At 40.7% G+C, this 15,344-nt stretch overlaps 1 protein-coding gene and 1 long non-coding RNA gene across 6 annotated transcripts in view; one reads left to right on the top strand and one right to left on the bottom strand.

Moving 5' to 3' along the window:
* LOC118330653 overlaps positions 1-15,344 on the top strand; it is a 72,804-nt gene that overhangs the window by 15,756 nt on the left and 41,704 nt on the right. For both annotated transcript variants that reach the window (XR_004796843.1, XR_004796844.1), the window contains exon 3: positions 1,850-1,944. This is a non-coding gene — a long non-coding RNA (uncharacterized LOC118330653). The remainder of the gene's footprint in view (positions 1-1,849; positions 1,945-15,344) is intronic.
* wfdc1 (WAP four-disulfide core domain 1) lies at positions 1,356-13,003 on the bottom strand. Of its 4 annotated transcripts, none has more exons than XR_004796842.1 (7): positions 12,486-13,003; positions 3,926-4,121; positions 3,613-3,696; positions 3,189-3,329; positions 2,626-2,685; positions 2,477-2,536; positions 1,356-2,364 (listed from the first exon to the last, which is right to left on the bottom strand). XR_004796842.1 is itself a non-coding variant. In XM_035665284.1 (7 exons), exons 1-6 carry the CDS (start codon positions 12,576-12,578, stop codon positions 2,478-2,480), a joined length of 624 nt encoding a protein of 207 aa, XP_035521177.1. In that variant the 5' UTR covers positions 12,579-13,002; the 3' UTR covers positions 1,356-2,364; position 2,477. The 4 variants fall into 4 exon arrangements, 3 of the variants coding, with proteins under 3 accessions (XP_035521177.1, XP_035521179.1, XP_035521178.1); XM_035665284.1 differs by having other exon boundaries at positions 2,635-2,685; positions 12,486-13,002; XM_035665286.1 differs by having other exon boundaries at positions 1,356-2,536.

The following is a 15,344-nucleotide window of genomic DNA, read 5'->3' as shown; positions in this document are numbered from 1 at the left end:
TGTATATATTGTTTTATTTTATGTTATTCTATTTTATATGTTTTATGTTATTGCAGCATTTCTGTTTTATAATGTGGATTCATTTCCTTGATTCCTTAATTATTGATAATAATAATATAATAATACAATTTATTTATAGAGTGACGTGTTAGGTAATAACTACTACTGGGCCCATATGATTTTTTTTGGAATATAATTTAGATATAACAAGAAAAAGAGATTGATTAAAAAAGTAATTGTTACACATTTTCTCTTGCGTGCAATTTCTTGGCAGTAGGGAAATTAAACAATTTTTCATTTTGCTTTGGAAATCCTGAAACTGTGACTGTGACTCTGACTCCCTGAGGTGTGTCCGACATCCTGTGTGTGTGTGTGTGTGTGCTTCTCAGTTTAGAACCTACTGTACTAACACAGGTGACACCAACAATACTAATTAAGATCTGTTCCATTTAGTGTAGCAGAGCCTTTCCAGTGAGCCAACATGCACAATAGCAGTACCTGACACTGTTTGACCTGAAAGTTACAGAACCTTAATGATTATTATTGGTAACACCTGTGTTTACCCTACTATTTCCTGTCAATTTTGTGCTGCTGTGAAAAAGGACTGTTAGAAAATAAACACTGTATTCAGTACTGTATATTTTTTTTTTCATGTAAATCCACACTGCTGAAGAACAATGACTGATCAGGATCAGATTGGAAACTGTCAAATAATAGTCTGTGGTGTAGTCTTTGCAATGCCATTATCATCTTCATGTTATTTTATGATCATTTCTACAACATGAACGTCCTGAATGATTTGCAGAAAATAGAAAAACATCACAAAACTCATTCAACAATGCGGTTTATTTAGAATGAACGAGGCAACATTACAGCACCAGTCAGAAAATAACATTCAGACATCACTTTAGTTCTGCACACAGAGAATGGTTCCAGCTTTTCTTTTACACCTTCAGCTTATTATGTGACCAGCTTATTCTTCTGTTATAGGCAGCAATGAAACTGAGCACCATTTGAACTGATAACAGAGACAACGTAAGTTTAACAGTCGGCTGAAGCAAAAGGATGTTTAAAAAAAAATGTTTTGAATATCTGCTCTGTGCAAAAGCCATTTTATTAGCATGTACTGCCACAGCTGCTGTGATAGTGTGAGGTTTAATAAGATTATCTAAAAATTATGCAGAACGATTATGGGGCGGCTGTGGCTCAGAGGCAGAGCGGGTCGCCCCCCAATCAGAAGGTTGTTGGTTCGATCCCCGGCTCCTCCTGCCACGTGTCGAAGTATCCTGAGCAAGATACTGAACCCCAAAATGCTCCTGATGCACAGCATGGTGTGTGAAAGGGTGAATGTGGCACGTAGTGTAAAAGCGCTTTGAGTGGTCGGAAGAATAGAAAGGCGCTATACAAGTACAGGTCCGTTTACCGTTTGCCATTATTCAAAAATCTGAAATGTTTGAATAATCTGCACTATTCAATTTCGGGAAATTAATTACCGATATGATACTGTATATACAGAGTTTGTCTTTAAAGGGATAATTCACCATGTTTAAAGGTGTTTTTTTTTATCCCTTTAAATCTCCAATGGACCTCTCAAATAAACTTGTTATACCTAACTTTAATTTGCTTTTCACAGCAATGAAGTCATGGTCAGCATCTGTTGGCTGGAACTAATCTACAGCTGTTCCAAATATATTGAAACTGACACAATCCACACACTCATATGGCATTTGTTATTTCAATTAAAGTTATTAGTTAGAATATTAAACCACATTTGGATTTGATTTAAAGATGCAACCAGTAATGCTGGATTTTTTTTCTCTATTTGTCCATAAAACCTTCCACATTTCAGATCTGGAAACTTGAGCACCGTCCTTCTAAGAATAAGAGACAGAATGGGTAACAGGGCCACATGGTCTTGATTTTCTCTGCTGACCAAGCCTTAAGGTAAGAGAGTGTGTGACAATAAAAATTAGCAGGTTTAAAGAAATGAAAAAGAAATGGCATGGGTTCCTTATTTCCTTTTGAGACATTTGATAAAAAGCTTTGGTGCACGCCCTGCTCGCCTCACCTCTGCTTCAACATCGACACCCTCTGCTCCATCATTTCACAGGCACCAGGCAGAGAGATAAAAAAAGCACTTATTTCTTTGGTTGTGTACTGTAGACACTTCAGACTCGTCTCCCAAAGGACTACGTGACTGAGGCCGCAAGACGCGACCTTTGCAAAGAGGAGGTAGCAGCTGTAGGTCTGGTAAAAAGGTCAGTTCTGATCCTGGTTCAGCTGTGATGAGAGCAGATCGAACAGGAGTGGAGCTGATGTCTGAGGTTGTGTTATGGTCGTAGCTGGGGCTGAGGTCAGGTTGATCTGAGAGCAGATACAACGACAAAAGAAATCCATAAGGCTTTGTCTAAAGGGAGATAAAAGTTCAAGGGTCTTTGGTTTTTAATATGATGGTTGAAAGTGGCTGAAAACGTACTTCATCCCAGATGCTTGTGGTGATGTTTTTCGTAGCCTACTGCATTGTTAGAACTTGTACCTGTGAGTGAAAAAGCCATCAACATGTCAGGTAGATTGGCGCTATTTCTGGTTCAGTAACAGTGCAGGCTCTTAAGTTGTCCATATTACCTCACTTACCTAAGTAGTCCTTGTAGTCCTTGAAGTATTTGTGCCTCAGACCACGTCCATCTGTAAATAAAATGGACAAAATGGACAAACTAAATAAAAAACAAGACATCTGTTCTCCAAATCTTACACACAGCACTTTGAATTCTTGCTTAAATTGAGATTGAGATATAAGTAAAAACTTTTGATTAAATCATCAGTTCAATATTTCTGTCCACAGCTTCAGTCACGGATCATAGGTTTAGGCAGTCCACTAAGTTGCCAGGTCACTCCAATTTGTGTATTATTTATAGATCTAATAGGAGAGATTTGGCACCTAACAGCATTTGATCTGCCAAGAGACACCAGGCCAGACTCTAAGACAGCTGCTGGCACAACCTGGCATCCTGTCTCTGTCCCCTGGTGCTTTATATGAGCACAAACTTAGGATAGAAGCAAGCAGGACAGTTGTAAAAAAACACTGAGATAGGAGATGATGTGTATTAAAGGCCTGGATTCAATGTCATATCACAGTCACATTCATTATGATCATTGAGCTATTTTATAACCAGAAGCATCAGCCATACCGGAGTTGCCACGTTGCTTAATGCACTGTCCCCGGTTAGGGATGCCAGCGGCAGGGTTTCCTGGGTTGATGATGTGGCACTCGTAGCCTGTAGGACAGTGGAGAGGTTCGTCTCCATCCTCAGTGGTGCTGCAGGCCTCAGCTAGTGGGGACAAAACATACTGTGCATTAGAACAAATTACACACATCACCATTACACACATAACAGAAGGGGGATATATGGTGAAATCAAACCAAAATGTGTTGAATGAAACCTGTTTTGTTTGGACTCACTGGGAAGAGGCTGGGTGGGATTACCATTTGAAGGCTGTGTGTGTGTAATTGTTGAGAATTTCAGTGAGATGGGAGCTAAAAAATGATGCAAGCCGAGAAGCTGGACTAACAAATTCTCTGACCTCAGTGACTGGTCAGGTATTTGTACTCACCCTGCAGAACCTCCTCAGGGCCGTCTAACAGCCAGCCGTTACCTCCCAACCACCGAGGCTTGGGTTGCACCAGCCAGTCCAACACTGTTCAGGTCAAAACACAAACAGGTAACGCAATACTAATTAACACAACTGGAAGAGGGAATCAAAAACAGACAAATTTCCATGAAGCTTCTGTTGTGAAGTCCTGAAAATGCTTTCACAGAATGACATAAAAAACAACCTTATATATTGCCCAAACTCATTTAAGGCACAATGTTACTATCTCTGACCCAAACACTATTGTGTGTGCAAACGTCTGTCTGTTGCTGACCTGGAGGCGGCTGGACAGACTCCAGGCAGGCGTAGATACAGCCATTGTAGCAGCAGCGTTTATGGCGCTCACACTCTGAGTCTGAGCGGCAGCCTGGCACCTCACAGGCTCTTTCTGGCAGCATCTGGGGCGGCGGTGGACACCGGTCATTCTTCTGGTGCTGTGTGGACTGAGGGTGGTTTGGGTATTCGTAGTCCTGATAGGCAGAAAAAGAAACAAATGTCCAATAAATAAATGAGAATGTGCAGTTTATGTAGTTTGTGTACTCCCTCTACATTTGGTCCATACAATGACTCTAAATATCAGCAGAGGTTCAGGGTCTATCAAAAACTGCTTTAGGCTCATGCCATAGTGAGGGGGTAAGACAATGAATAAACACCTGCAGGGAAGGGCATGTAAACACTCAGTGGATGATTAAAACTCAGCACATAAATCATTCTGCACAGTGAAGCTCAGACATCCAACTGTAGGAACAAGAGGAAAAAAAACATATTTTTGAGTGGAGGGAGCACTTTGTCGGAGCTCAGCTCTATCTCTATTCCTCTATCACAGTATGTTTTTCTAATGTGTCAAGTGCATTATTATAGGGAGTTTTCAGTGTTGCTCTTAACATGCAATAATATTTCCATATTTAATCACATAGGTAAATAAAAAAATAAGGCAACAGTAGGCCTAATAATAAAAAGAAATTTTTGCCTAATATGTCACTGTAGATACAGTAGTTACCTCAGTGCAAAGATATGATGAAGATGTTTATGCAAGTTCTGAAATTTCAGTTTTTTTATAAACCGTAAATAAAAAAAAGAACTCATTCAAAGTATTGGACAAATTAAAAATCTAACGTCATGGTGGAGAAAAAAAACCCTAAATATCTGTGCCAATCCAACTGGAAGATGTAAAGATTTTTCATAAGATAAGTGAAATTTTAGCATAGACTTTATCACTGGCATGGCCAAAAATTATTAGTTAGGACTGCACTTCCTGATGAGGTAATGTAGCGTAGGTTTACATGTAAATTAGACAGATGAGAGGAATTATATGAAAAACAGAAACTTTCCAGATCAGAAATTGCCAGTATTGGCCATTCTGGAAAGCAACAAAATAAAATTGTTAGTGTTTTGGTAAACTTCATGAAAAATACTTGTGAATCCCACTTTATAAGAAATTAACTAGATGTTCACACAATGTACATACACACATAGATTAAAATTTTTACCCACAAGAGGGCAGCAAAGGATCTGATCACTTTTCAGCACGGCAGAGCTACAGCAGAGACGGTGAAGGTTTGGTGAAGGTTTGGCTTTAGTATGCATGCCTGGCTGCTAACGTCTTGATCTGGATTGGGAAGGTGATTCACTGTGGGAACAAACACTTCCCTGGTGAGTCTGAGAGGGAGAAAGTAGGCCAAAGGACCCTGAGCCAAGCAAAGACACACTTCACACACTTCGACAGCTTTGGCAACATAAGTGTAGGCCTACGTGCACACTTGCACTAATACACACACAGCAATGCCCAAACTGTTGGTGTCTGCTCGTGCATGCTTTGCAGAGGCTAACATAATGGGATCTTTATCTGTGGTTTTATACCTTTTTCCAAGCTGTTGATCTATTGATTCATGTACTAGACAGAATCTGTGGGTTTATACTCTTTCACGCTGCTGCACAAGTTCTGTGCCACAGTATTAGCAGCCATTCATTGTTCTGGGTTATGTACACATGGGAAATGTTACAACAAAATCCCAAGAAGCACAGCTGCCCTTGACTAAACAATAACTCTCATATTTTCTCATACACAGTATTGGCTTTTGTATAACACTGTAGGCTATAGTGTGATCAAGTTTCCAGTTTATTCCTTTCTTAATTACTACAAATACCAATGAGCAATGTGTTGTTAATTGGCTGGTATAACATCACTTTTACAGCAACCACTGAAAAACATTACAAGGAACAATTTATTTAATTAGGATATTGTTTTTATTATTGGAAATTTGTTGTTACGTAAATATTTTGATTTTTAATGAAAAAAATCATTTTTGATTCTGAAGTAATCCAAAAGTCATGTGGGTGCATTTCTCTGACTTTTTGCATTGGGCAGGGTGTCCCAGGGAGAAAGAGAGAGAGAGAGAGGCATGGAGGGAGACAGAGATGGAGGGATAGGTGTTTTTTTCTACACTACATTAGTAATTAGATAATCAGCTTGTGGGTTACACATGGTCATTAAAACTGTGTTGTTTGTTTGGCAGACTTACTGAAAGCTCTTACAAACCAACCAGAAAAACCAAAGCGAATGTTTGGCCCCGAAGTGCTATCACTCACGTATGTGTGTTCACTTTTAAACACACGTTAACTCATCCTGGCAGCTGCAAGCTTAGTGGGTGGATGGGTTTTGGACATGGGAGGAGGAGGGTGGAATTACACCATGCAGGGATGGAGGGAGCAATGTATGGCTCTTACAGTTGTAAAAGTTACTCTGAGCTCTTACTGTCAGTAGTTAGGGCAGTTTTTTGTGAGTTCCGCGGCCACTGTCTCATTCCCAGGCCATTTGAATTACTGAAAAATGTATTGTTTCATTATTGGTACAAAAATCCTTGTATCGCATTGACACCGGTCTCAAAAACCTTCAAACAATACCCATCCCTAAACACTTAACCACCATGTTTACAGCTTCTTCTGCTAGTACACTACAGGTCTTATGCTCTCAAGAGGTGAATGGAGCCATAGTGGTTCACAACGTCTCCTGCTACAATTATATGTATGGATGAGGACTACAAAGTCTGCTGTGACTGGATAATGACATAATGACTGCTGCCTGCTCCACTTGTCTCATATCCGATCTGCTCCTAAAGTCTCCTGCAAGCGTCTCCAACAAAAGGTCAAGTGTACTCTTCCTGTTTATGTGGCAGCGTGCGTAAAAAAGTGATTTTGCTTGTACATAGGAATAGCCTACCCTACAGAAGCCATTCATTCATCTTTTTCTTTTATTTATCATCATTCAGCTCTTACTGCAACTGCTCCTCTTGTGTCTTTTGGTCTTTATGCCAGAAGGGCCGCCATGCTCTACATACTGAGCTCTATCGCACAATCCTGCGCACATCTCTCTGATGTCCCACATTGTTTATTTACACTTCTGTCTGCTCTCCTGTAGACACTGCCAGCGGGCCCAGTGTGTGATGTTCATCTGTGGGCATGTTTTCTCGCTCTCATGTCTACCTCCTTGATTTTGTTCCTCTCTCTTTCTTCCTCTCTCTTTGGTGTGGCAACGCAGTGGCTGCAACGACTGATTCCAAACAGCTCTTTTTCTCTTTTGGTCTGTCTTTATCTGTCTCCCGTGCTCTGTGGTTAATGGGGAGTTTGTGGGGAGAAGCCACTGGAGACCCTGTCTGGCTTCATAACTTTACTAAGATGAGGCCGTTCTTGGTTCCAGAGATTTTAGACTGATACTGAGATTTTCTGCTTCCTTTGCGCATGCACACAGACAGGCACACACATACCTGAAAACACACCCAGTCTCAGACATGTGCACTACAAGGTTCAGCACACATATGCACAAACAAGGAAAAACTGTGTCAACTCCAATGTGCCAGATCTTCCATGTCTACTAAATGAAGTAGCCCAAAGCACACATCTGGTTAGCTTTCGGGTTGTCAGTACTCATTTCCTGTCACTATACCAACAGTCAGTTTGACAAAAAGCGAGACAGACATGCAGATAGACGGAGACACAGCAGGCTAAACTGTGAGGCAAACAGACAGCCTGTAAATCAGTTGGACGTGAGAGTTTCAATGAGAGATCGGAAGACATGCTGACAGAAAAACAGGTAGATGCACAGTTAGGAAAAGCAGTCCTTGAATTGTGAACATACTGGCTGAGCAGCGATGTCTAAGCTTGAAATGCAGATGCGCCAACATGAGGTGTAGTTTACACAGCAGGACAGAAGTAATCCAACTGTGAATGTAGCTAATTAGAGTTGGGAAAACAGTCTGAAATAGCATCTGCTTTCTGTCAGTCATAACTACTACTACCTACTAAGATAGTAGGGACGGCCATGATAGAGGTCATATACTGTATTACCCTTCTATTGTCTGTCTGTAGTCCTGCAGCCACAACAACTAATGTGTAGATAGATAGATTTCCTGTAACTTGCATCAATAAAAAACAGTGGAACAATTTCAATATCAGTTTTAAATTTAAGAAGAACTGTGTCTGCATTTTGGTATGCAGAGTTATGGATACAAACATGTCTGTGGTCTCACATACTCAGATATCAATTTTCTCTCTGTTGTTGTTGATGATATAACATGGAAAATCACTCTGCTGCCAAATAAAAAGAATGTCTGGAACATTAGAGGTTCCAGGTAAAAAAAACTGAAGCAGCTGATGTGGAAATGAGTTTGTCTGTTTGGCTTGTGTGTGTGTGTATCTATGGTATTGAGCAGCGATCTACTCCAGCGTAAGTCCAGTGCATCTGACCAGCAGACTCACATCATCTGACTGGGATTAGTCCTGCTTAGAGCTGCACAGACCAGCTCACAGATCTGGTAAACTGGATGACTGACTGACTGCAATAACTCCTATATTTCCAGAAATCCATACTCCCAAAATTCACACATGAAAATATTTCCTTTTTCCTTTTCCTTTCCCCAATAACTCGCTAGCCGACCAGTCAGTCAAAATAGCTTCTGCAGCTTATTTGCTTTATTTTTCTGTTGTTTTATTTAATCCTCCCTTGCATTTGGTTCATAAACTACGAGACTTACCTCCATTTTGGACTCTCTGGCTCTCCGTCCCTTGATAAGTTAGCTCTTTCAGGACAGCCTGCTATTGTTCAGCAAATTCATGGGTCAAATTCACCACAGTTGAACTCGCATTGGGCATAATTTACGTCCCCTCAAAGAGTCAATCCACTAACAATGATTCCATAATGCACGTAATCTCGCTGTTTTAAACGCCGTTGTGAACAGGCCTTTATACAACCAATGCTTATGCTTGTACTGCAGTTGTCATGCATTCCCAGAGTTTGTCAACTCTCAGCCTTAAACTATTTGCTGATGACCTAAAATACATTCCTCTCGCTGAGCAATGAAATGTTGGGTGGATAAGTTTGTGCAACAGCTAACGGACCAAATTACACATTCCAGCTCATCATCACAAACAAACTTTACCACTGAAACTGCTTTCAGCATTTCCCCTGATAGTAATAAAACAGGACAGTCAAGCAGTGCTGTGTGTTAGTAAATAATTGTGTAATTCCGTTACTTTAAGTCAATACAAGCCATTGCAATCAATCTGCCACTTTAAAACCCCTTCAATTCAATTCATGACATGGATCTCAAGTTTTACTCTTCCTAATAGCATTAGGTGCCATTACATAGTGTAAACTAATTTTGTCTTTCAAAGGTATCACTTCCTTAAAAACTACAAATTCCCATCAGTGAACAAGCAGTGTATGGACCTGGGCCTGTTCTGTTTTTCATAGTGGCCCAAGGCCAAGTCCAACTGCAGCCAGCCCAAGAACAGGAAGTACACATTTCTGAGCATCTGCAGGGCCCCTGACTTACCAGGTGCTCTCTGAATGGTCCACATCACATCAAATAAATGAAACTGTAAAGATTTATGATGGTAGCCAGTAGACACTGTTCGTGCACACTGACATGCCCCGGCATGTGTCTGAGCCAGACTGTGTTATGGCTGTATGAGACTAAATCATCTGGTCTGTGTATGTGTATGTATGTGTGTGGGGGTGTGAATGGAATTTGTGAATCAGAAGCAATGATTTGTAAAGAGACAGGAATTTACACATTTATAAAGTTGTGGACAGAGGTGCATCTCAGACTGTGTGAAAAAATCTTACTTTTAATTTGTACTTTTCACTTATATCTCAGACATAAGAAACCACTTTATAACTCATACATGATAGTGTCTAAAATCATCAAGATAGTTCCTGAAAAAAGTTAACTACAAGCTGCCATACCATTAACTTGTTGTCCTGATTAGTCATTTTGTCACAGAAACATGTGAAAAAGTTACATTTTAAGGCCTCTGTTATTACCATTTCTGTCACACTCCTTTTCTCTTTTTCTTCTGCTGCCCACGCCCCCACGTTCTTTCATCTTCCCTTCAAACAACATCTCTTAACTGTAGGATTTCCCTCTAATGCCTCTTCACTTTTATTACATGCCGGATATTATTTAGCAGGTGTTTTCCCCTGTTAAACACAAAGAGGAAATTAGGAAAGTGCCACTGGTGACCTTTAAACCTTGTGACAGGGGGAGGTTTAGATAAGAACAGATGGACATAACTCTGATCCCCAAGACCACCTGACCCAAAGGTTAAACAGAACCTGTTTTAAAAATATAAGTTTTTATATCTGCAGATTCTTTAAGGTAACAAATCTACACAATCTCTAATCAAGCATTTGGGAAAGTCTTCAATATGTTGATAAAAGTACCTACTTATAACTGAGCACTGACTTAATTCAGTGTACATTACATAAATAAATATGGAGAAAAAGGGCATTCAGAGAACAAGAAGGAAACAAGGGCATGCTGGTGGCCTCGGGTTTGTTATACATTTTTACCAATTTTCCTTTCAAGACACACTATTCCATAGTACAGTGCCTACATGAAATACCCAATGACTATAATTTGTCTTTCTGCATGGCCCTGGTGTTGTGAATGAGACTGAGGGTGTGTGTGTATATGGTGGTTAAAAAATGAAAGATTGAAAGATGCAGAGATGAAAAGGTTCAGAGGGAAAGAGACAAACTCCATCTGCACAGCCGTCTCAGCATGTTCCAATTACAGCAGCTTTGAAGCAGAGTCCAGCAAGACGGTGCTTTTGGCCCATCCTGAGAGCGGGAGGAGACGAGAGAAAAGAGATTTGACAGAGGAAAAATGGGGGGTGGTATGCTGAGAGAGGCACATGGGCAAGGGGAAGGAAAAAGCCGGGCAGAGAGAGGGTGAAAGGGTAACTAAATGATTCATATGAGAGAGGGGAAGAGAGATAAAGGCTGAAAATGAGAGAACAGGGTCAATGAGGGCATAAACCACTTAGAAAGTGAGAACATTGAAGCACGAGAGGTTACAGAGAGAGAAAAAGAGAGAGAAGGCAGCACGCTACAGTGAACCCTTGTTAGAGATGATCAATCAGCTACACTGAGCTGAGTTAACAAGCAGGGGCCCGGTCTGCAGTTCAGTTCCTGCCCTAATAATCCACTACAAACACACACAGACACACACACACAACACACAAAGACAAAAGTTGTACCTCCAGTGTGCCCTTCAATTACTCATATGGAAACTTGAAAATCAGCGACTCAGTCTAACCCGTTGCACACTCTACTTTCTGCTCCTCATCAAAACTGGAAAACCAAAGTGTGTCTACTCCCAAACTGTTCCAGCGGTGGAAGAAATTCTCAGGTCCTCTACTTAAGTAAAAGAAGCAATATCACAATGTAATAATGCTCCCTTCCAAGTAAAAGCCCTGCATTTAAAATTTTACATAAAAGTACAGAAGCATTACCAGTAAAATGCACATCAGTAGTACTCAGCAGAATCTCCCTGTCAAAGTGCTACATAATTACATTATTGCATTATTATTAGTAATGCATTAACATGTGATCAGGATTTTTATGTTGTAGCTTGTAGCTAATTTTGACTATTTTATATACTTTATATACTGGTTTAATCTTTAACAATGCATCATATCTTAAAAGGTGGTCATATGTTTTCTTTGTAAATTCTTAATCTGCAACCCAGCTAATAAATATAACTGTTAAATACATGTAGTGGAATAAAAAAAATATACATTTCCCTATCCCTTAAGCATAAGTTTAAAAAAAGTAGCATAAATAAGACATACATAAGTAAAGTTACTCAAAATCTCACTGAATTATAGACATTTGTTCAGTAAATATAAGCTTAGTTAACATAAAGACTGGAAACGGGGAAACAACAAACCTGTTTTTTAATCCCGACAAAAAAAAACATAATGAAAAATAACAAGCTGTGTTGGCTATGTTCTGGATGTCACTGCTCCCAGCCAATAAATAGTCCGGCACATGACCCCTGGTAATACAGTTTTTACACAAAATGTGATATAACGTGTTAATTAGTGAGCTGATAGATGGATTTTATTACCTTCAGACAGAGCAGAGCACAGCTCGCTACGGTTTTGTTCAGTTTGATGCTAAGCTTAGTAAGTAAGTGGTTGGCTGTTACTTATTTATACAGAAGAATAGATTGATATTGGATCCTCATCTAACCCTTGGCAAGAAAATAAGCCTAAATGTTGAACTATTTCTTAAAGAACACATTGGTGAATGCACTAAGTTCTTTCCATTACTGGATTAAAACACTCCCTCCAGGTCAACCTGATCACATCTCACCTCAGCCACAAAACTGTGAAACCAGCTCTCTGAAACAGAGCCGGTATTGTACTGTGAGCTTTCACCTACTTCCACTTTTGAGGATATTCTGAAAACAGACATAAATCAGAGATAGAGAAGAGCCACGCACTCATACGTGCACACATAAAGTTAAAGGTGAGGTTAGCAGCCCCACCTTATGGTTGAGTCCTCTTTTCTTGATTCGTCTGGCATCACTTCCTGTGGACAGGACCAACAGGGACAGCACCAGCACCACAGAGCCCGGCATGGTCCGTGTCCTGCACCCCAACTCCAAACTCTTTCTGCGTCTCCCTCCTTCACCTCCCTTCCTGTCTTGGAGGTATTCCTTCTTCCTCCCCTTATTCCAAAGTTTGTCCTTCACTCGTTTGCGGGTCTTCTGTTATGTTGCCTTTCCAGCTGAAGCAATAACTCTCCGGTGCTCATGTGAAGCCAGAGATTACACAAGCCCTCTCCCTCCAACGGGACCTACCTTTATATCCGCCTGAGGAAAAAGTTCAGGGCAGAATGACAGAGTAGAGAGAAGGAAGGGGAAAGTACAGAGGGGATGAATGGAGGCAGTGTAGGGAAAAAACGAAAGGAGAATGGTTAGGGGAGCAAAAGGAGGGGAAGGGAGAAACAGCAGCTGTCTGTGCATCAGTTGCTGAGAGCTGAAACTGTCTGCTGGCCCAGCGTGTGCACATGTCTCTGGGACAGAGGAGGGGAGAAGAGGGGTGGGGAGGGGGGCTGAAAGGAGGGAGGGGAAAGCGTTAGAGAGGGCAAAGTGTGTGAGACCTCCCCCTTGCCCCCTTGTTGCATCTCGCAGCACATCTGGTGATCTTTATGCGAATTTGACAGAGCTGTGTCAGTGTGCGGTTGGGACATATTTTATATTCTGTGGCTTTGCTTCACATGTTTTGCTTGCGTGCGGTATTGTAGGAGGGAAAATAAATGGTTTTGCTAAGTGTGGGGTTTGGACATACTTGTTGACTGCTAGCCTGGAGTTTGAGCATGCATTTTAACTATTAACCGTTCCCAACATCAGTGTTTACATTCCTGATTTCTCTTAGGGACAGAATGTGCATGATTTATCTGACACTGTTGCACTCAGAACACACCTTAATGCGAATGAATGTGTGCATTTCCATGTTTGTACAGTCCTGTGTCAGTATAATATTTTTTGGAGAGGATGCAGTGTGATTTCAGTGGCATTGACCCATAAAGAATGAAAGCATGTGGTGTGTTTCAGGGAAATGGGCCTCTCTCTCTTTCCCCATCTTGTGCTTCTCTTTCTTTTTCATGTCTTCCAAGTTGTGCACCCTTTGAAACTAGGACATCTTCCCCCTTTTTCACCCCCCCCACCTTACCACTAGACCTTTCTCCCCTTCCCGTTCCCTCCCCTCACCCCATTCTCAGTGTCCTGCACTGAAAGGGAGAAAGAATGCTAAGCCCGCACAAATCTCAGTCATTATTAGTTTTACAGGAGCAGGGCTCATGTCACTGGGAGGCCCCTGCTTCACTTACACAAAAGACAGAGTAAAGAGTTAGAGTGAGAGAAAAAAACGAGAGAACAGAAAAAGGGGGGGGGGGGGGGGGGGGGAGATATAGAGATAGTGGAAGAGTGCAGTGGAAGTGACTGCATGAATGAATATGTGTGAAAGACTGAGAGATGAGCCTGCCCATTACTGGAGGTTTGGCAGCATCATCGTCATGGTGCTGTGCAGAGGTGCATTTAAAGGAACAGTGTGTAGGAAGGATTTAGTGGCATCTAGGAGTGTAGCTGCTGATTGCAATGCCCTTGCCTCACCCTCCCCTTCCAAGCATGAAGGAGAAACTGCGGCGGCTGCGAAACTCGTGAAAAACACGAATAGATACGAAATATCTAGAGCCAGTGTTGGGTCTGTCTGTTCTGGGCTACTGTAGCAACACGGTGGTTCAACATGGTGGACGCCGTAAGAGACCTGTTCCCCCTGTAGATAAAAATGGCTAATTCTAAGGTAAGAACAACATTTCTTATTTTTAGGTGATTATACACAATATGAAAACATACCATAAGTATACCTAAACTACATTAATATAGCAGCAAACAATTATTTGCTATGTAAACATACAGTGGACACTCTCCATCTATGTTGCTATCACAGCCTCTCTCTGGTTTGTTTACATAGCCCGTCTGCTCCATATGATGTGTGTTCATGAATATTTTCACATCTAACTCGATAAATTGAGGGTTTATTTTGACCAAACCAGCACTGTTTAATCCATTTATTACAGTTTTACTCTTGTAGTTTTGGTTTTGGAAAGGCTAAAAATATACCAACTCTTTACATATTGAGTTATTATTAAGTTAAGCTTTACGTACTTTCAGTGCAGTGCCTATAGTAGTTACAGTTGCTAGGTTTGATTAAGACAACTGGTTCACAGTCAAACATTTTCTGATCATTTGTTTAAATACTACATTATCAGGGCATCACAGAGAGTTTTAAAGCAGAACATTGCTGCCAACATGTAACTGTCCTATATTTGGCATTTCCCTGTGCTGTTATCAAGATACTTTTAATCTAGAAAAGACCTTACTTTATTGAAGATTATGCATCAGAAGAGAACAAACAGAAAAACAACTTAAACCATTTGTAGTACTAATAATATTGCTGCAGTCACTAAAATGTGTGTTAGGTTTTAGATGTGCCTGGAGTGAAATGAAATTCACTACAATAAAATCAATATTTAGCTCTGTGTTTTATTATCTTGTTAAGTTTGTAACTGTACCGCACCCTGAGTTATCTTAAGTTCTTTTCATGGGGAAAAACTGCAGCTGTACAATTTCCAGTCTAATACAGTGCTAATATTCCCAGACGTATGTATGTATGTTCTCACATACATCATCCATATCCTGCCCCCTTTCTAAATCTGGAATGTATACATGAATATCAAATAAACTGAACAATTGCATTCATGAACCAGATAAGGGCTGAAACATTCACACATTCCAGCCTACACATACTGCAATTTGAAGTGCATGCACACACGCACACAC

Source organism: Morone saxatilis, unplaced genomic scaffold (assembly GCF_004916995.1).
Source record: "Morone saxatilis isolate NCDOM2014 unplaced genomic scaffold, NCSU_SB_2.0 Contig2, whole genome shotgun sequence".
Classification (NCBI taxonomy): Eukaryota; Metazoa; Chordata; class Actinopteri; family Moronidae; genus Morone; species Morone saxatilis.
This window is presented reverse-complemented; position numbering and strand designations above follow the sequence as displayed.